Raw genomic sequence first — 21,013 nt, 5'->3', positions numbered from 1 at the left:
CATCCACCTTTAAACACCTTTAACAGGGAAAATTTCAAATTAATTCATGTTATTTTTCTCCATGTTATAATATAAGGCGTGGAAGAAAGTTTTATTTAAGAATCTTATACTACTTGCGGAAAGCAATCCAGGAAAATTAGCAAAATTGTCTTCTCCGTCTTTCACCGACCCCTCCCCACAGATCCGTTGGAAGGCGATTCCGTCCCATGGTTCTGCGCAATCGGAAGTGGAGCGCGGCCATTTTGGAAATTTACAAAAACCCCGGAGGTCAATTTCAAATAACGTACAAGATGGAAGTTCGTCACAGAGGCGGTTAGTTGGTCTGGAAACGTTTGAATACACTTCGCTTGTCGCCCATTTTACGCTACTAACGCCAGATTCCATTTCTACAGGGAGCGATGATACTATGACTCAGTCACAAGAACCTGATTTGGATTCGCTGGATTCAAAAATGTTGGCCGGAGCGCGCCCGGTGCCTGTTGTGGTGGCTACAGAAACCCACAGTTTTGAGCTTGACGAAAAAGCCCTAGAGGAAATCTTGCTGGACGAAAGTATAAGAGACAAGAAAGTTGCTGTAGTGTCCGTGGCTGGCGCCTTCAGGAAGGGAAAATCGTTTTTGTTGGATTTCTTTTTGCGTTACTTGGAGAGGGAGGTAAGCTAAGTCGAAATGATTGTACAACTTTGGAGTTATTTTTGTTCACACTCTCATATTATTATTTGTCTTAATAGCTAATAAAACAAGGCTAATACTTACACGGAAGCTTGAGTTCTTGCTTAGTGCAAGTATGATACCTTGGATCTCAGTGTAATAGTGTCAGAGCTTCTTATCAAATTTGAATTATTTAGAACGATGAAAATGGGAACGCCGTTGAAGCTTATGTTTATACAGGTGGGAGAATCAAACCAACGTAAACCTCTGATGGGCTTATCAAAATTTCATGGTAGACAACCATCATGGCAATTATTCTGCAAAAAAATGATATTAAAAGTATTATTGATAATTTCAAAACCAGCGAATTTATATTTGTCTTAAATTGTTATCGCTGAACAATTATGTTATGCTACGACTAAGCTTGTGCTTATCTGCATGGGCAAATATTTACACATTTTGTTGTGAATGCGGTAATTTCGCGTCAAGCATACTCTGAGCAGATACACAGTATATGATACAACAGATGTAGAGTTAATCACTTTATAATGTAGTTTTCTAGTCAAACTTCGTCAGTAGCCCCCCAAAATTATTTGTATTTGGAACATTATTTTGCTGGGCAGTGTGTACTGCATGGATGAGAACCAACAACAAACTCAACCCACATATGATGCCACGTTCGGGAATCGAACCTGGGTCACATTGGTGGGAGGCGAGTGCTCACACCACTGCGCCATCACTGCTCCAAAAGGACCACAGTCAATCTTTCCTCGCATCGAAGTAATAAACTGGATAGTGATAATTGATTCCACGAATATCAGTAGTATGTTCATTGCCAGGTCTATTTGTCGAGTAGGAGTGACCTCCGGCCGGCTATGGTGGCTCTGTCTTTGTCGCTGTTGATGGTAGCTTCACAATAGTCACAAATGGAATCGGCGTCAGCTGACAATCAGTTGTTTTAGGATTGCGGAAATCTTTTTCCGAATATCCTGGAGAATTTTCCTGGGGATGCCCAAGTACGCTGCAAGATATCAATAACAATCGATGGCAATCGATGAAAATCGATAGCAATTGCTGACAATCGATGTAAATTAGGAAATTTTATTTGTGACTATCAATCGGTCATCGATTGGCCAATGCCAATCGATATCAATGAACTAACCATCATCGATTGATATCGATTGATTGATTTCCGATCATCAATTTCCATCGATTGGTCAGGCCAGGAATAGTTTGACTTACGATATATAATAGTTCATCTTGACAGCAAGGCTTGGAGGACATAAAAAAAGAAAAGAATAAACATGCTATTATTGCTTGTAATTTTATTTTTGTTTCTGTCCTTTAGGCCTTGCTATCAAGCTTAATTTTAAGATGTCAAACGTCAGTGGCCTATTGGGGTTGTATAAAAAATGGGAAAGTTAAACGTCAAGTGCTGAGCTGTTTTTTAAAGGGACATGGTCAGCGTTCACGTTTTGAAAAAAGTCCACCTTAACCCGAAATCAAAATACGCGTAGAGAACCTTCAGAAATCTGCTTCAATCAATCTTCTCAGTGTTTTTTTTTTTCTTCTTAATTTTCCCATTTAGTGAAACACTGAGAAGATTGAAGCAGATTTCTGAAGGTTTGTTTTGAAAAAAGTCCACAGTGGTCTTTTTTCAAAACGTGAAAACTAGTGTCCAGGTCAGCGTAGTAAGAACGCTGACCATGTCCCTTAAGTAAATATGGTACCAAACATCAATAATTATTTTGACCGTTTGCTACCTGATCAGGCAACACACCCAGACTGGATTGGAGGAGAAAAAGAAGCATTGGAAGGTTTCTCTTGGAGAGGAGGATCAGAGCGAGACACCACTGGCATTCTTTTGTGGAGCAAGCCATATGTCAAAGTTCTCCCTAGTGGTGAAGAGGTTTGTTTAGTCATTTCTTAGCTGTTTGCCAACTAATCAATATTCTGTTTGGTTAAGGTCATTCTCTCATTCCTCAGGCTGGACCTTACTGTAGATTATGTTGAGGAATGTCCTTAGATATGTGATTGAATGGATGATTATTTGACACAGAAACAGAGCACTCCGTGATTTAACCCAAAGGCTGTTCAAAGTTTCCTGGTTTTTTATAATTATCATTTTAATGCACATGCATGTGTACAATGAATGTATTTTTTCCTTTTTAACTCAGAAAAGAGTTGTAGTGGGGGAAGTGGAATTCACTTGATTCCTGTTTAACTTAGGCACGCAATGTGTTTTATTAGGCCTCTAGAGAATAAGACCTGTTCTCTGTATCATAAAAAAAAATTGAGTTTAGTGGCCTATAGCCACTTTGATTTTGTTTCTTTTGTGTTAATAAAAACAGAAGTTTCCTGTTGATCTTGTTAATTTTCTGGTTTGGTCATAATGGTTGAATGAATATCAGGACCATTAGAAGACATTGATTAATATATAATTACTAGTAAGATAGAGTCGTTTTCACTTGAGTGTCGAAAAGAAATTGTGTTTGCTTTGGTTTTGAATTACTACACTTAGTGATTGGCCTAAAAATCTCGCGCCACTTTCTTAGCCAATCAGAAGTAAAACCAAAACCAATTGTGACTCGCTCGCGCACGTTTTCCCGCACTTCGTGCCAGTTACATGTATTTGTTTCGAGTTTTGATTGGTTCACTGGATTGTCTGTGTCCTTTGTGATTGGCCAGAGTAATTACTTTGTTTTTTGGTTTTACGAGACTCAATTGAAAACTGCTCTATATAAGATAATAATTATTTCCCTCACCAAATAAACGAAAGTGCTGCAGCCCATTTTCGGTGTTAAGTCAACTGAACTCCTGAAGGATTAAGTCTGGTTTACTTCTGAGACAAAATACACCAGGTCGAGCAACATAATTCCAGCCAGCTTGCATGTTAAGTGAATTTGTCATAAATGGTTCCATTCCCTGTAGATTGTTGTGCTTTTGATGGACACTCAGGGTGCGTTTGACAGCTCGTCAACTGTGAAAGACTGTGCAACAATCTTCGCTCTCAGCACAATGACAAGTTCAACACAGGTGTGTCTACAGTTTTTGTAAAGTAAAGGAAAATTTAATATGATCATTGCAAGCTAAGCAAAAACAATAAATAAATAGTTAAATAAATAAAGGTATCAACAAATCAATTGTTTTTTTTTTTTTTGGTGTAAGTGTTTTGCTCTACCGACTGAGCTATATTTTTGCTACATAAGTTACAGTTGAATCCCGATAACTCAAACCCTCAGTAACTCGAACTCCCACTAACTCGAACCTTTTTTGATTTCCCTTCAGGTCATTTTCTTCAAATTTTACCCTCGAAAACTCGAACTCCCGCTATCTCGAACCTTTTTCGATTTCCCTTGAAGGTTCGAGTTATCGGGATTCGACTGTACTTTCAGTTCCTGGGCTGTTTAGAATACTATTTCGGAATCATACCGGAACTAGCAATATTATTGCTTAGCTGTTATTAACAGAACATTGCACTGCGGTGCACAGATCAGGTTCAAAATCCCTTATTTTTTTTAAGTTTCATGGAGGCCCCGCGAACATCACTTTTTATGCAATACTGCGGTACACATTTATGTAAAAAAAGTCTGCCAGTGTTCTGGCGAGTGGAGTGGCCCATCAGGCCTAAGCTTATCTTGAGCCGTCGCATGAAGTGACTAGCAGTATTTCTACCCCCTTCCCCTCTCCCCTACCAGTACCCATTAACCTGGGTGGAGAGAGGCACTATGAGAGTAAAGCATCTTGCCCAAGAACACAACGCAGTGTCTTGGCCAGGGCTGGAGCCCAGCGGACCGCTTGTTCCATAGTTCAGCACTGTTACCATTAGGCCACTGAACCTCCCAACACATTTTTTATGCACATCTAGAAAAAAAAAGTATAAGATAATTATCTGGTATCTACATGTAAAAAACAATAATCATTAAGTGAGCTTTATTTCTTCTTTGGCCTTGCTTACCAAAATGCTACTGCACTTTGTCTGCAGATCTACAATATAACACAAAACATACAAGAAGATGATCTTCAACATCTCCAGGTACATTTTAAATTAATTATTTTAAGAGGAAAGAAAATAACAGTAAATTAGCATGTCATCATCATCATCAATTCTTGTCGTGCCAGTAGGCATGTATAGTGTATGTAATCTTTTTCAAGCCTGTTTCTTTAAGGTGGGATGCTTTCCTCATAATTCATTGGTATCTGACATTGCACTGTACAAGTTCACCATGAGAATGAAGTGCACAACACAGCAAAAAGAACAAAAGAAAGACACAATGCTTGAAATCAGACCTCTTGACCTGGCGTTCAACATATGATTAAAGTTGTTATTGTGGTTTCCAGTGATACGCGAACTCTGTAATTTGCTCCTCGACCAACTTTTTACGCTTTTTGCTGCCGTCAATCATCTTAGCGGACCTCTCAGGAAACAGAAGTTCACTTCAACGGAGTCAACAGAAGGTCACATTTGTCAGTTGTGATTGATGGATTTCGCTCCATTTTGTTTGTTTCTGTTTTGCATGGTTCATTGGCTGTCACCATTATTTTGATTGACGGCAGTGAAAAACGCATTTGTTAGTTGTTTGAATATCACTGAAGGCTGCAATAACATTATAATTTTTCATTATTGCATGACATTAAGTTTGAATGATGTCACATCTGTTCAGCTTTGGCCAGGTTTGAAATTTGAAGGTTATCTCTCTTTCATTTTATTTGGCTAATTTTAATTTTTTTTTTTTTTTTTGAAGCTAAGTCTTTTGTCATGATCATTTTTTACACAGCTCTTTACAGAATATGGTAAACTGGCAATGGAAGAAAGCAACATTAAGCCATTTCAGGTGAAATAATTTATTGATTTTAATTACTTTTCCTTTTTTGAACTTAACTTATTTTAAATTAACTTAATTTCTGTGTGTTTACAGTTGAATCTCGATAACTCAAACCCTCGGCAACTCGAACCTCCTGGTAACTAGAACCTTTTTCGATTCCCCTTCAGGTCATTTTCTTAAAAATTTTACCCTTGATAACTCGAACGCCCGATATCTCGAACCTTTTTTTCGATTTCCCTTGAAGGTTTGAGTTATCGGGATTTAACTGATTTTTTTCTTTTTTTAATTTTAGCTTGATTTCTGTGTGTTTATTTTTTAGCAATTAGTATTCTTGGTGCGAGACTGGAGTTTTCCTTATGAAGCGGCCTATGGCTCTGAAGGTGGTAATCAAATCTTAGAGAAACGTCTGCGCATGACTGAAAAACAGCATTCTGAACTAATGCAAGTGAGAAAACACATCAAGTCATGCTTCAATGACATTGGTTGTTTCTTAATGCCACACCCTGGACTGAAAGTAGCCACAAATCCATCATTTGATGGAAGTCTAAAAGGTTGGTACACTGGGTGTTCATCCCTGAGGTAAATAGCAGCAATAATCGGAGTCTGCCATACTTCCCCTGTCCGAATTTGCCACTACTAGACTAATACCGTAAAATTCTGGTTATAATCCCTGGTCTTATACAACTTCGTAAGGAGCTTTGGGTGGGCTTTGGGGTTAAACAGAGGGGCTTATAAGCGGAATGAAAAACATGTTTCAAAACGAGCCATGGGAGTGTTGATCGAAATACCTTTTTAAGTTAAAAACGCATAATAAAGCAACATTTAGCCTTGTTCAGTACTGTCATCTGGTAAAGGGGGCTTATATCTGGGAAGGCTTATAATCGGATGTATTTTTTTGTTGCCAAATAGATGGGCCTAAAACCGGGGGGGCGGGGGGGGAGGTTATAAGCGGGCGGGCTTATAACCGGAATTTTTACGGTATATTGTCTGAATTTTGCACTCTCGACCCTTGAATATAAGCAACTCCCTCCTCCCCTGCCCCACTCTTTAATGGTCACACAGAGAAGACTGAATAGAAGCTATGTATGTAGAACGAGAAGGTATTAAAAAAAGGGGGGGGGGGGGAAAAAAAAAAAAAAAAAAAAGGGAAAAAAAACCAAAAAAAAAAAAACTATAGACGAGAGTTATTTCATTGGTAATTCTCATTCGCCGGGACTTCAAAACCCTGTCCGTGATAACAAGGTGTCTGCAAGATGAAAGTTGACTGCGTGTGGCCAAGAATGTTGCAAAACACCATTTGAGGGAGCTGGGGGGGGGGGGGGGTGGGTCAAACTATCATGCTTTTGGGGGAAGGCAACTTTGCAGTGTTTAGTTAGAATTCTTAAATAATCTATTTAATAGGTGACATTTTACTGAGTGACGTATTTTGACTTTCTTCTTAGATATTGACGAAGAGTTTAAAACTCAGTTACGAGAACTCACTGCTTCGGTACTGTCTTCTGAAAACCTTGTTGTTAAGAGCATTAATGGAGGAGAAGTTACTTGTAGAGGACTATTGGAGTACTTTAAGGTAATTACTGCTGACCTCTTTTTAACAGCAGCAGATCTGACAACAAACGCAATAATGCAGTGAACCAATCAGATTTATAAAAGCAAAAACATGATGTAGTCTTTACCTAGCTCGGGCCCGGGAACCTAGTATTAAATCCTGTTCTAAGTGCGGGAAAACATGCAGCCCGTGCAGTGCCACGTGCGGGAAAACATAGTTATGTATTACATCTTGTGCCAGCGCGAGAAAACATACAACCATACATCCTGTGCTAAGCGCGCCCCAAGCAAAGTCTCTTTTTTTGCTTTTACTTCTGATTGGTTAGATATTATTTGTCTCGTTGGCATGACAACATTATAATAGGTCTTGTTGCTACGCAACCTAATAGCAGAGATTGTGGGCTGAGTCATTTCTCGGTGGTCACCTCACAGGAACTTGAGGCGTTTGTCTTTGTTATGATAACAATGGCTTGTTTGATTCTGATAGGCTTACATGAAGATTTTCCAAGGCGAAGAGCTACCGCAGCCTAAGTCGATGTTGCTGGTAAGTTTTTAAGCTAGGGACAGTCTGACTTTCACCTGAGCTCGTTGAGTGAGAGACAACTAAACAATTTCCCTTGCGTCGCGTCCACAGTTTTCATGCAATCACATCTCCAGTACCCCCTCCCCTTTTTTGTTAAAGGAAAAATAGGAACAACTAGTGGTCTAATAAGTTTTTTTTTTTTTGAGCTCTCAGTAAAGCTCACTCAGGGGTTCAAGGGAACAAAGGAACATGACCATTAACTTTTTTGAGAACATGGGAACAGAGGAAAATAAAGATTAGCTAAATAGCGCTATAGAAATGATTATTATTATTATTATTATTATTATTATTATTATTATTATTATTATTATTATTATTATTATTATTATTATCAGTGTCTTTAAAATTGTCTTCCACCGTCCGATAAAAAAAGGTAGGGCTTTATGGAACGTTAGATTGAAGACGTGAACACTTCATTAAAAATATCGCCTTCACGTTAGCCCAAATTCTCCCAGGGTAAGGAGAACGTTGCCCTGGGTGCCAGAGGTTTTTCTTGCGCGGTTTCCGGTGTTAGTCACGTTTACGTTGATATTGATTGCTTTGTTTGTTTGTTGTTCCTTTTCAGGCGACAGCTGAAGCGAACAACCTTGCTGCCCTTGCAAGTTCAAAAGATTCCTACTCGAAAACGATGGAGCAAGTGAGTGTTTTTTTTTGTTGTTGGCAATTTTACTTTTTTAACGTTTGGAACAAGATTTAAATCACTGGTGACGGTTTTGATGTTTCCACGACGTGGGAAATTGGAATAAGTTTTCTCCACCTCCTATTTTTTAATCGTCCTTTTTTTGTTCAGTTGCCTCGTTCCCTCAAAGTAGGTTGAGCAAGAAGTAATTTACGCGCGAGAGAGGTCTTAAGCGTGCGAGGAAAGCTATAGACGCGCGAGAAGCGTCGTAGGCGCGAGAGAAGAGAAAGACGCGCACAAGAGGAGGCAGACTCACGACTGAAGTAAGAAACGCGCGAGAAAAGCTGTAAGCATAAGGAAACGTCCATAGACGCGCGTGAGAGAAGCGATGTGCGCGCGAGAAAAGAGACAAACTCTCGAGGGAAGTGACAAACGCGTGGGGTCATGAAGCAGATCTCTTACATTAATGGCTCGCTACCCTTCGGAAGAACAATAAAACAAACAACAGGAACAATTTTCATTAACAGTAGAATACTCGGGATAAAAGAGTTAGCGCTGTATTCTTTTCTGGCAATATTTTCTTAAATCGCCATGAATGGTGTGGGGTTTTTTTCAGCTGTGTGGAGGAGACTCGCCATACTTAGCTCCGCACGAACTAGAAAAGAAACATCTTCAAGCAAAGGAGGCCTCGTTAGCAATGTTCCACGGAACACGCAAGATGGGTGGCAGTGAATTTAGCAAAGAGTACGCGGAAAGACTTCTAAAGGAGATGGAGGAATCATTTGAGAACTTTGTCAAGCTAAACGACGGAAAGAACATCTTTAACGCTGCCCGAACCCCAGCAGTATTCTTCACGCTAGTAGTGCTGGGATACCTTTTATCGGGTGTCTTTGGTTCTGTTGGTTTGGTGGCGTTCGCGCGCATGTGCAATCTGATCATATGGTCTGGTCTGTTAGCTATTGTAGTGTGGTCGTATATTCGGTTCAGTGGCGAGTTCAGGGAATATGGTGCTAAGCTTGATCACGTTGCAGAGCTCATCTGGGATGAGGTAAGGTTTTTCTTTTTTCTTTAATTTTCTTCGATGTTTTTTTAAGCTGTAAACTTTTCGAATTAAAATTTTAGTTTGCGAAAATCATTTCGACATTGACCTCTTTCAAACTTCCCATACAACTCTTCAGTTGTTTCGCGCGCGTTTGCCCGATTTTCAATATGGCGGATTTAACCGCGGAACGTTCTTTCTCACACCTAGTTTTTGTCGAGGGCGAGCTAGCGTTTGCGAGGATTTCGCCCGCGGTATTTCCCGAACCAAAGCACTCGCACGCGAAATTCCGCAAATTAGGAAGACGTGCTGAGATTGTCGGCGCGGGGGTATGAAAAAAAAGAAAAATAAAGTGTTTGTTTACCTGAGCTAAAATATGGCAAGTAACCTCATAACTATTAAAGAAAAGTCCAGCACGTCTTTCAGCAGGATAAAGAAAACGTTGAGGGGAACTTGTTTAGATGCCTAACCTACAATGAAATTCCCCCAACTAGTACTAAAAGAAATGCATTGAGATCGTTAGGGAGAGTTTCCATTTTGATATCAGAACTAAAAAGGCTATGTCACGCAATTTTAGGGAAATTCGGCACTGACCGGCAACTGTTCATAGAATTAACTGAAATATCACAATAAAAAGAACTCAAAAGAGACCGAAAGGCCAAAATTGGCATGGATGGGCAAAATTCGAGAAGATTAAAACGGATTGCATTAGGGTAAACTTAAGTCAGCCCGACTTTTTACAAGTTTAGCTCAATTTGCGTGAAATTGTCATTTACAATACTCAAAAATCATCCTTGTTTGTTATGTGGCCGTGATTTTGCTTATAAAAGACTTTGCTCTGCCAATTTAAAGGTTGGAGCTCTTAATTAACGAAAATAATTAGAATTACCTTAAATACCGTGACCTAGCCACTTTAAGAGTTGAACTTAGCCCTTATCTAATCTGGAGTTTTCTTCTCTTCTTTTTAGGCGTTTATGCCGGTCTACAATGCAGCATTTCAGCGCGGAGTGCAAGCAGTAATAGCTTCTCAAACACAGTCTACGAGGAAAACAAAATGAGCGAAGATAAACGTATTTAAGTGACAATATAAAAAATGACATGACTCACGGAATACTCGGTCGCTTCTACAGATTGTTTGTCAGCGACTGTTAAGTATTAATTGCTCATGAAAAAAAATACCATGGTTTATTCACTACCAGTTTTAAAATTAGAGAAAAAATTTGAAGAGAAAAACTTTTGACAAATTAATTAGAATTATAGATGTTGTCTGCTGACTGTCGTGAAAGAAAACCTTAAGTAACTTCTCAGGCTATTTACAACAAATCAAAGGAAGGAATTGAATACAATGGTAAAACCACATAAGCAGCGTCCAGCGCGGGAAAGTACACGATAAGGTTTGCATTCAGTAGCGAAGCGCGCGAGGTCTAAAAATAGAATGCAAATGAATATAACCCCCACGAGGCTCAGAAAAAATCCGCGTAGAAGGAATCTGGGCGAAGTTTTTGTTTTGAGAAAGTGTCTTAGGAACACCGGCTGTTTTAGAGTGTTTTAGGAAAATCGTCCGCCATTTCGGTTTGTTTGTCTAAGTCTTGTGTGAGTCGTGACGTCACTCGCGCGCTTCGCTATTGGTTTTGCTCCCTGATTGGTTGGATAAAAAAATATTTTGGCTCTCCTGCCTTTGACTGGTTGTTGTTTTTAAGATCAATAGTAGAACTTAATCGCAGATTCAAACCAAATGCGACTCTCGTGAGTCCACTGAAAACTCTTAAAGTTGGCACGAGCGACGGAATTAACGAGTGACGCTTCGTCCTTATCCGTCTCCGAGAACTCTCCGAGCCTGCAATTGTCGTAACTTGGTCGTCAGTGGTTACCAAGTAACATGACGTTAGTAAAGGTGACAAGTGGAATTGATGACTTAATTGATTAACCAGCGGTTTAATTTTCGCCCAAGGAGTTGCTAAGCGACACGGGGGGTGCTGATATGGGGGGAGGGGGCAAGCTGACGTCACGTTTTGCGGAATGGCCATGAGTTCTCGTGCATTTTTGGAAACGAATTATGTTCCATCATGAAGATTCGCTAAAGACTGTCGCAGCTGCTGATCGATCCCCCCTTCTAACATTGTGCCATGTTTAAGGACATACAACTTTCGGAGAGTTCTCGGGCAATATTCAGATTTGCGAGGGGCGCTACAGTGAAACCTCGATATAACAAAATGCCAAGAGACTAACAAGATGTGTTCGTTGTACCGGGGTCCCTTTCTACTGTTAGTAACTTCGGTCGAACTGAAGAATATCGTTTGTTCTATGCCGAGGAATTCGTTACAAAGGGCTTCGTTAGATCGAGTGTTTCACTGAAATTGTTTTCGTGAATTTCCACAGTTTAAATTGGTAGAAAATGAATGTAGGTCTGTCCTAAGAAAACATTTTATGAACAGTAACACGCCATGTAAATAACGAATAATGTTGATATATAGATATATATTGTTTCGTCCACAGTGACGCGTACTAGCTTTGATTTGAAGATTTATGGGGGAGGGGGTGGTGGATCAGTCTGTTATTAAAGCACTGCACTTTAATTTGCCGGTAAATAATTGTGCAAGTTTAAATTCATTACTTAAGAGCAAAATATTTTAAGATGGTGTGGTTTTTTTTTTTCAAATCTGTTTCTCTTACAAATTAAACTATAGCCGCCAAAGACTTTTTTTTGGCTTGATTTCGAAATTTTCTTCTTTTTTTTTTTTTTTTTTCTTGACTAGCTTTTTTTTTGAAAAACTTGGCTTATAATGCTAAGATGTAAACATGACTGGTCTGGAAACCTGAATTTGGAAAACCTTCCGGTTATAAGGCGTTCAGAGTTGAGTCCAGTCAGTGGAGAATAGTGTTTTTTTGCGCGTGTACGTGCGTGCGAGTAACTTGAACATTGATAGACGAATATAATCGTTTTGAAACGTGTAAAGGATGGGAGTTTATTTATATCGAAGATTATTTCCTCGGAATAGATTGTGCTTTAATTTTAATTAAAGAGCTTGTGCACACTGATGTTAATTAGTTAATCTATAGCTGCAGTGTTAGTTTTAACACCAATAAAACTAGTTGGGCAATCGTACCGTTAGATGATTTTCTGATGTTCACCACATTGTTCGTGGCAGTTTCCCGGTTCCTCGGTGTAAGAACCCCCCACCCCCCGGACAAAAAAACAGCCCCCCCCAAAAAAAAAAAAAGGAAAAAAAAACCAAAAAAAAAAACAATTCACAAAGTCTTACACCGAGGTTAACCCGTTTTTTCTTGTCATCTAGAAATCTTTTTTTCTCACAATGCACATGCCCGCTCGCGCGTTTTCTTGTTTTTGCTTCGCTGCCCAAGAACAACAGTCTGCTTGTTACTGGCAAACGCCTGGAGAAGAAAGCATCAGATAAGGACCTTAAAATATCATGCAATGGTACCGAGATTGAATAAGTCACCTCACAGAAACTACTTGGAGTATATCTAGACAGCCACTTAAACTTTATTGAACATATCGATGACCTTTATAAAAAAAAGTGTCACCACGGATTGCCGTACTAAAGAAGCGTATATTTGCCTCTCGCAGAGCGCAAACTAAAACGCGCTGATCAAGCTGAAAATGCTGTACGGATCATGCGCATGAAGCACTGCGTCAGAAGAGAATGTCAAACGTGTTTCCTATCTGCAAAAGCGAGCAGCTCGAGTAATTTTAGATGCTGATGTTGGAGAGAGGAGTGAGGTGCTATATAGACGGCTAGACTGGCTGCCGCTAAAGGACGAACTAAATCTCAAAAGCATCAATAATGAAAACCACTGCCCAAGCTATATAACGCAACTGTTGCCCATCAGGAACTCGGACCGTCATTGGTGGTGGGGGGGAGGGGGGGGCAGGGGGGTCTGAACCTCCCCCTCCCCCCCCCGTACTTTTTACTCCCGCTTCCCGTACCTTTTACTCCCGCCTCCCGTCCCTTTCTGTAGCTGTTCTCTCCTGTGTGTTCCATGTCCATTGCGAAATATAACGAAATGTTGCAAAAATTTTACTCGTTTTCTCCCGGGCTCCCGCCCCCCTGTCCCCCTCCACTCATTGTAGAAGTTGTCGATACGCGAAGTATAACTTGGTGTGTCCTTACAATAACAGGGAATCAGAAGGGGGTCGTTCCTTTCAAGTTCGTGCGATAACATTCTGGAACAAGATTCCTCTGGACGTGCGTAAGAAGAACACTATTGGCTCGTTTAAATCTGCTCTAAAAAAAATATTTCTCAACTCTGTAACCCAAGCTTCATTTATTCAGTTAACTCATGTACATTTCTTTTTCTTTTCTTAGCTAGCCTGCGAATACAGCCGCCTCTCATTCGCTCCCGCTAGCGCTACTCGCGTTTCGCTCTTCGTTGCGGGAGCGAATGAGAGGCGGCTGTATTTGCAGGCTAATTTTAAGCATTTTATAGATATTTTAGCTTTGTAATTAAAAGTAGTAGATTAATAATTTGTATCTTAATTATTGTAACTTAAGCATAATTTGAGAGATTTTTAGCAGGATGGGTGGGGGGTGGGGAGCAACTTCCCATACAGGCATTCTCTTATATGAAATCTGAGCGATGTTCTCACAACTTGCAAGGCAATCATCGGGGCGGTAGTCAGCGGATGTCTCTAAGGCGCATGAGCAGCTCTTTTCTTTGTGAACTTGCCAAAACAATAACAACATTGGACCAGTGGGAGAGTTCGATTATTTTCAAAGCTTTGTCTTGAAAGCAGCTAAAATTTCTCCGGAAACGTGGCGATCGAATATTCCCGCGCCCGTCGGAGCTATTGTTCCTACTCTATTGTTTCGAGGTTGTTTGTTGACTTGGTTGTTCTTTGTCTTGTATGTATGTCTTACCTCATTTACAATCCCCATGTGGGCCAGTTGAAAATCGTGGTACAATCGTTTGCCGATTTCAGTACTAAAAAGTAGTACGGCATCACAAAATTCTGCGTTCTTATAACTACACGACGATGACGAAATTTTTGCATAAACACACTGCTTTTAAATTTTTAGTTAAGAGAATCGAACCCCTTTATAATAAGTGATTTCACGGAATGGTTCGCGGGAAAAGATTGCCTGTTGCATCATCGTCCAAAAACCGATGACTACATCCCCTGATTTTTAGTTTTTGTAATTAGATTAATTTAGATTAATACGTTGTATCTTAAATTGAAATTTTTTTTTAGCATAGAGGGCCACAGGTTCATCAGAATTTTTCTTTTACGTGCTACCCTCTCTAAATAAAGTTGTCTATCTAATGACCCTGGCCAGGGCTCAAACCCGGGCCGCTCTATCCAGAGTCCCTTGCGTTCCTGGAATAACATGAAAAGCAGCGTCTTCGCACTTTTGAGAAAGAACACAAACAATGTCATACCCAGAGTATGAATTTATTTGATTTTTGAAAAAAAAAATTGCAATGAAAGTCTGTATCACTGGCGATCTCAATGACTCGCTACGACTTTAGTAAATGAAAAATTTAAAACAAAAAGTATAGAAAATCGAATTTCGACATTCTTCTATTTTGCCTAACCAATACTATTACTATTTTAATCCTTAATATTTTGTAATTACATCACCATTTAGCATAACCCAGCTTCCGTCTATTGGCAAAACGCGCGATCTGATTGGCTACACAGGTGCCGTCTATCGATCGTTATTATTCAACAAATGTGCGCGATGCCCAAATATGGTTAAAATGTAATCGTTATCTGTCATCCGTACACAGATATCCTGTGATATACGTAGTTTGTCAAGATTCGCCTGAAATCTTAGACGGCTCTTGGTGCGCGCGCTCAGTTTTTTGCGGAATTTTATTTAAAAAACATTCAAATAATCAACTCTAGTTGTATTTTGTGTTTAATAGATCGGCAGCTGGGTTACGCTAAAACAATTAGACGGCTCACTCTCGGTTTCTATCGGCCGTTATAGTTCACCACTAAATTCTATCCGATTCTGATTGGTTTAAATTGAACACGTGACGCAATAGTGCCCGTCCGCCGGAGGGCACTATCAGCCCATAGTGCCCTCCCGTGAAAAAATGCCCGGATCGATAGTGCCCGCCCGAGACTGTTTTTTTGTAAACAGGCTGCCTGCAGACAAAAAAACCCAACCAAATTCACTGCATTTAGTGGGTTTCTCGTCTGGTTTTGTTTCGTTTGTCAAATTTCGGCTTTCAATTGAGTTATTCGCTCATGGGAAACTCGGGCTTTGACGAATGGCTGGGCTACTGTTTTAAATACTAGACTAGACTGCCAAATAAAAACAAATAAACAAGATAATCGAGGGCTGTAAACAGTCTACTCTTACATGTTTACTATTGGCCAAATTAAGTTATTGTACAAGTAATTAAACGGTTACTGATCATTCAGATGTAATATATCAAGTCCAGCAACTAACTACCGAAGCTTTCGTTCTCCTTCCTCTCACACTCACCCCCTCCCCCTCTCCCCCCTCCCCCCCCCCTTGCCGCTGACTATGACTGCATGGATCACATTGCTGGTCATTGTTGCAGAGTGGACCGAGTGCGGACGGTTGCTGGCAAGCTCGATGTTGTTACGTTCTCTCTCGGAGTGAGCCACGCGTGTAGACGGACGTGTGAAGCACATCATTTTCTTGATCTTCGTCCTGAATTGCTGGCTCATCAGTGCATATACAAACGGATTGACGGCGGAATTGAACATGACCACTGTGTTAGAAATGGCGTATGTGGTGGAACCAGCGAGAACCAAGCCAAAGTCGCTTAAACAGTAGATTACTGCGTCTGTGAGCCAACAGACTCCAAAGATGATGCTGACTGTTATGACAGTCAAGGTGACTCTTTTGCGTACCCTCATCACTTCCTTCAAATAAAAGAATTAGGCAAAAGCTGAGTGAGTTCCTTCGGGCCTCTCCGACGTTTCGTTTTCTCGCCAAAGAACGGGGGGTCCAAATCAGAACCACAGAAGGCAAGGAAGGTCGGGTGACTACACAAGACAGCTATAGATGGATCTGATAGATGCCATGATCGTAACACATTGACGCGCACGCATATTTATGGGTAAGATGGTGATGGGGCGTTTGTGGGGAGGGGGGGGGAGAGAGGGGGAACAGTAATTTAATTTTTGTTTGGAAAAAAAAGACTGATGAAACATGTACAGCATCTGCGTTAAGAACATTGCAATTAGTGTATTTAAAATTAGCTTTTAACACTGAAACCGTTCAACTGATCTAGTTTTTACAGCTGTGTTATCCATAACTTAGCTCTTGTTTTATTGAAATGAGATTGGCTTCAAAGGGCCTCTACGTAACTCTAAATGCGCGCTTGGCACATTTGAACTGGTCAAGGTGATTTTTTACTTCCTTCCTTACCTGTTGTCGATAACTAAGCTTGTTGCCATCGTTACGTTTCAACCACAAAGTACACACAACCCTGGAGTAGAATCCAGTCATCACGGCCAAAGGAAGAAGCACTAACAAAACAAGCCATCCCCAGTTCTGTGCATGGGCCATCCACTTTTCGGGCCACATCCGTTCGCAGCGAGCGGTGTTCTTGTCAAAGTTCGTGACAAAGAACAATGAGATATTCACAATCAGTGCAAAGATCCAAGAACCAGGAATAATCATCTGGAATCGAAATGGAGAAACGTCGTGATGTTGAGTCATACGTTTAAACTATAAAGTTAACCGTATAGAGCCCTGCGTGCGGAATGGTGCTACTAGCGTAGAGTTGGGAAGGTTGAAAAGACCATTAAGGGCATTTCTCAGAAATAAGTGAAAAACCTGTACTGAGTTTAAAATAAAATAAAAAATAAAATAAAATTGGAGATTCCATACTCGTTTAGGAGCAACAGCAACTTGTTTATACGCAATAATTCCTTTTAGTATATACCACACAAGTGAATAGTGCTTTTCGCGCGCGCTGATTGGTTAACACGGAGGTGATAAGCAAAGTACTATTGACCTCCGAGCAGCTAAAGAGAAACAAACTGCCTTCGCGTGTTGCTTTGTTCACCGAAAGTGATGTTTTAGTCCGCTAGTTATTCAACTTGTGTGGTATATACTTAAACAATTATTCACCTCAGTGTCGGTGAATGTGGTGGATATTCACCTCCACTTCGGTGAATAATTGTTAAATATTATCAGGTCGTATCAACGATTGTTTGCTTAGTCATTTTACGTTTCCGACGATTGTTGCTTATTCTACGTCGGGTGTTGGTCTATATCTATTCAACAGAAAGAAAGTTGTTGTTCAATTCAAAACAAGGAAAAACTAATGGGTCACCGTACTCATTTTACAATTACGAATTACCTCCCTGGCCGCATAAAGAAAAAGCCGCCATTTTTAATGCACGCAGCTAATTACGCGTGGACTTTTGCACAGTAAGGATTCCCAATGCAATACTGAAGCCAAAACTGAGAATATCAGATCATATCCCCAAGTGATATTCCCCAGGTTTTAGTCGTCTTTGCAATTTACTGTCGCACGTTTTGTTTTCATTCCAAGAAAATTGTTTAATTAAATAGGACAGTAACAATATATTTAACGGCGAGCACCAAAACATTTCAAGCGCTTGATGTTCTTAACTGTTGTCGTCGTCGTCGTCGTCGTCGTTGTTGTTGTTGTTGTTGTTGTTGTTGTTGCTGTTGCTGTTGCTGTTGCTGTGTTCGGCGCACATTCACTCTCGTAAATGAGCTGTAAAGCTCGCCTTTAATTTAGCATTTACCATGTTTACAATTCGAGTCCATAATTTGCATTAAACAGGAAAACTGTTGCCTTCGTGACTCCAGGCTTACAGGTCTCAGAATCAAAGAATCAGTCACTTTCAATAAATCTCGGAAGACTCACCTTCAGTTTTTGCTTAGTAAGTTTCCCTTTGTTGCTAACAGGACTCGTCACTGAGAAGTAACGTTCAGTTGCTATGAAAACCAGAGTGACAGCCGAGGATGCCGCGCCAACCCATGCCAAGTTTCCCCCTGTCAACACCCTGCACAAAACTGTACCACTGACCCCCACTGGGTGAGTAAAGGCTTTTGTCAGTATGTGCTGCGGTATTATAAACGTCGCGAACATGATGTCTGCTACGGCAAGGTTCACGAGGAGATAATTCATGGGAATCCTGTAGAATTAATATTTAACATATAAGGCACATTGCATTGCACCTTGACTCGCAAGGGCGTTAAGACGACCGAGTTCCGTGAACGAAACTTTGCACTGCAAAATAAAACCCTTACCCTTTTATATATACCTTTTTTGACAAGAAAAGTAAACCTTTTATAGAAAATGGTAGCCCTGTCAAATACCTACAGTAGAAATACCACATCTTCTTTTAAAATAATGAAACAGGCATCCGTTGCGTCTGTTTTAGATATTTTAAAAAGGCCCTTTCAAATGCCTAAACGACAGTTTTTCCTACCCTCTAGATCTTCTAGACTTTAAATCGTGAAATCGCTACTTAGGGCCTCTTTACATGAGAGTTTTCGTTCCGGGATTACTTTCTTCCAGGGATGAATTCATCTCGGTGTCTGGTCATTTTCTTGTTGCTGTCTACATGATTTGGTTCAGGATGAACTCGTCCCGGGACGATTTCATCCCTGTCCTGAGCACCGGGATAAAATGTCATCCCGGGATGCAACGTGACGAAAAACGCCTTGTAAATAGTCTTTCCGTGATGAAATGCAATGTAATGTAAGCACGGGCGAGATGAATTCAACTCGGGCGGGACGACTTACTTCCCGGCATTCCTGGATGAACACGCGCATGTAAAATTAAATTATGTTCATTCCGGGACGAAATTCATCCCGGAATTCATGTCTCGGCCAATAACACAACACAATGACCCCGGCCAGTGTTCAAACACGGACCTCTCGATCCGGAGTCCAGCACGCTAACCATTAGGCCACCGCGCCTCCCTATAATACATAACTGGTATTTAATGTTTTGAGTGTATCACATTCCGTAGATATAATGAAAGACTCGTTGGTGCAACAATGTCAGTAATCCCAGAGAGAGTTTTGTTTTGCAACACATTACCTCATATCTTGATTTTTCAATATGATGAAGCAAACAAGAGAGTTCCCAACGATGTCTGCAACGACCAGTATAGAGAGCACCGACATTATGGCAACGTCAACTGATTTCAACATGGCGGATACCTGTTGAACTAACGAATGAACAAAATAAGATAATACTCGAAATTCTTTTTAACGTCGTTTGCAAACAGTTATATTGTTATCCAGCTTTGTATGTTTTACCGGTGAAAAGCGAAATATGGAAATGAAGAAAGACCTACAGCTCGACCCATTATAGGAGCTCAATTCCATTTTGAGCATAAAAGCACTAGATTTTGACGGTCATTAATTCGAGGTAAAGAGCGCCTATCCTTACCTTTTTGTCTGTTTAAATGAAGCTTGATATAAAAAGATAGCTGCATTTAGTTTTGAAGATTGAAATCTTCTATTTTTGTCTAATGTATAATGTCAGCGATTGGCGATTACTTTTTCTACGCGTTGCACAACTTTTTTTAAAACAACTGACTAATGTGAGGGTCTCAATGGGGTTAACCGTTAGCCGTAAAACGGCCAAAAATTTAGCCGTTAGGCGTAAACAATGGAAAATTTTAACCGTTAGCCGTAAAATGTGTTAACCGTAAAAATCGGTCAGTGACTATAAATAACCCAAACTAGTTCACTTCATCGTCCCAAAAATGGTCCAAAGACCTAAAATACGTTTTTCAATAATGGAAATTGATTTTTAACTATTAAAAACAATGAAAATTAACTTTTAATTTCTGTTAACCGTAATGGAAATAAATTAACCGTTAACCGTAAAAGCCCCCACCCCATTGAGACCCTCTAATGTTGGCATGTTGCCCGGGGGTGGGGGACGGGGTACTCCCATAAATTTTGGTAGGGGTGTGCTGCGAAGGTTCTTAAACCCTGACCCTATTTAAGCATAAAGAAAGCGAAAATTGATACCTTTTTAAGGCCCAAAACCGAAAAATAACACCCTATTCAAGGGGAGGAGAAGCGTTCTGTGACGACCCAAATAACGGCTAACCGCGCACAGCAAAACACCTAACTCTTAATCAAATCGCTTTACTAATACTTGAACAGAAAGTTCAGTTTTAAGATACCTTTTTTCGTTTAGCTGGGCGTTTATTTTAGCAGATAGAATTTAGGTACCCTATTTAAGGATCACACTGGGAATAAAATTGCCAAAAGGAGCAAAAAAGATACCCTATTTAAGGACCGAGAACCACAAAAATCATACCCTATCCTGTGGCACATACATGTACCTATATAGCCCATATATGGTAGTATCCCCCCCCCCCCCATTCCGAGGTATGATGATAATGAATTGCCTCTCTTGTTCTCACAAAAACATGGAAGATGTGCAAGGCCGAGCTACGCCTCTGCAACCCATTTTTCTCACTCGCTTTGCTCGTGATTTTACGATATTACTCTTGCGATGACTTGCGTTTACTTTGGTCAAGATCAAATTTGCACGCAAGTCAACGCAGGTTTTTCCCGTGTAGCCAACCAACGTTAGTCTTGCTGTTCACTTCTAATCTCGTGCCCAGATGTCTATTACCACGGTAGTATACATCTGGTCAAGTGCAATTAGTTCCCCAATCTGATTGGCTGATGGAAAGCTTCAGCATTTGCGCGCGGATGATGCAAACTTTGTTTCGCACGCGTGCACCGTACGTTAGCTAATAAGAAAATATTTGGATTTAAAGGCTTTT

General features: G+C 40.3%; 2 protein-coding genes across 2 annotated transcripts in view; one reads left to right on the top strand and one right to left on the bottom strand.

The window, feature by feature from the left end:
- Window positions 1-149: 149 nt before the first annotated feature.
- Window positions 150-12,370, top strand: LOC144636295 (atlastin-2-like). Its single transcript, XM_078495466.1, has 12 exons — window positions 150-312; window positions 393-652; window positions 2,421-2,558; window positions 3,581-3,685; window positions 4,635-4,685; window positions 5,428-5,484; window positions 5,795-6,026; window positions 6,918-7,045; window positions 7,511-7,567; window positions 8,172-8,243; window positions 8,842-9,273; window positions 10,233-12,370. The coding sequence occupies exons 1-12, from the start codon at window positions 207-209 to the stop codon at window positions 10,320-10,322; spliced, it is 1,728 nt and encodes a 575-aa protein (XP_078351592.1). The 5' UTR covers window positions 150-206; the 3' UTR covers window positions 10,323-12,370.
- A 3,163-nt stretch (window positions 12,371-15,533) lies between these two features.
- The window catches only part of LOC144637030 (QRFP-like peptide receptor), an 8,872-nt gene continuing 3,392 nt past the window's right edge, over window positions 15,534-21,013 (bottom strand). Inside the window, exons 2-6 of the mRNA XM_078496204.1 lie at window positions 19,300-19,429; window positions 18,115-18,385; window positions 16,638-16,892; window positions 15,757-16,129; window positions 15,534-15,538 (exon numbers count right to left, since the gene is read on the bottom strand). Coding sequence (XP_078352330.1) covers window positions 15,534-15,538; window positions 15,757-16,129; window positions 16,638-16,892; window positions 18,115-18,385; window positions 19,300-19,412 — 1,017 coding nt within the window. The 5' untranslated portion in view covers window positions 19,413-19,429. The remainder of the gene's footprint in view (window positions 15,539-15,756; window positions 16,130-16,637; window positions 16,893-18,114; window positions 18,386-19,299; window positions 19,430-21,013) is intronic.

Source organism: Oculina patagonica, chromosome 13 (genome assembly GCF_052425735.1).
Source record: "Oculina patagonica isolate OP01 chromosome 13, crgOcupat, whole genome shotgun sequence".
Classification (NCBI taxonomy): Eukaryota; Metazoa; Cnidaria; class Anthozoa; order Scleractinia; family Oculinidae; genus Oculina; species Oculina patagonica.
This window is presented reverse-complemented; position numbering and strand designations above follow the sequence as displayed.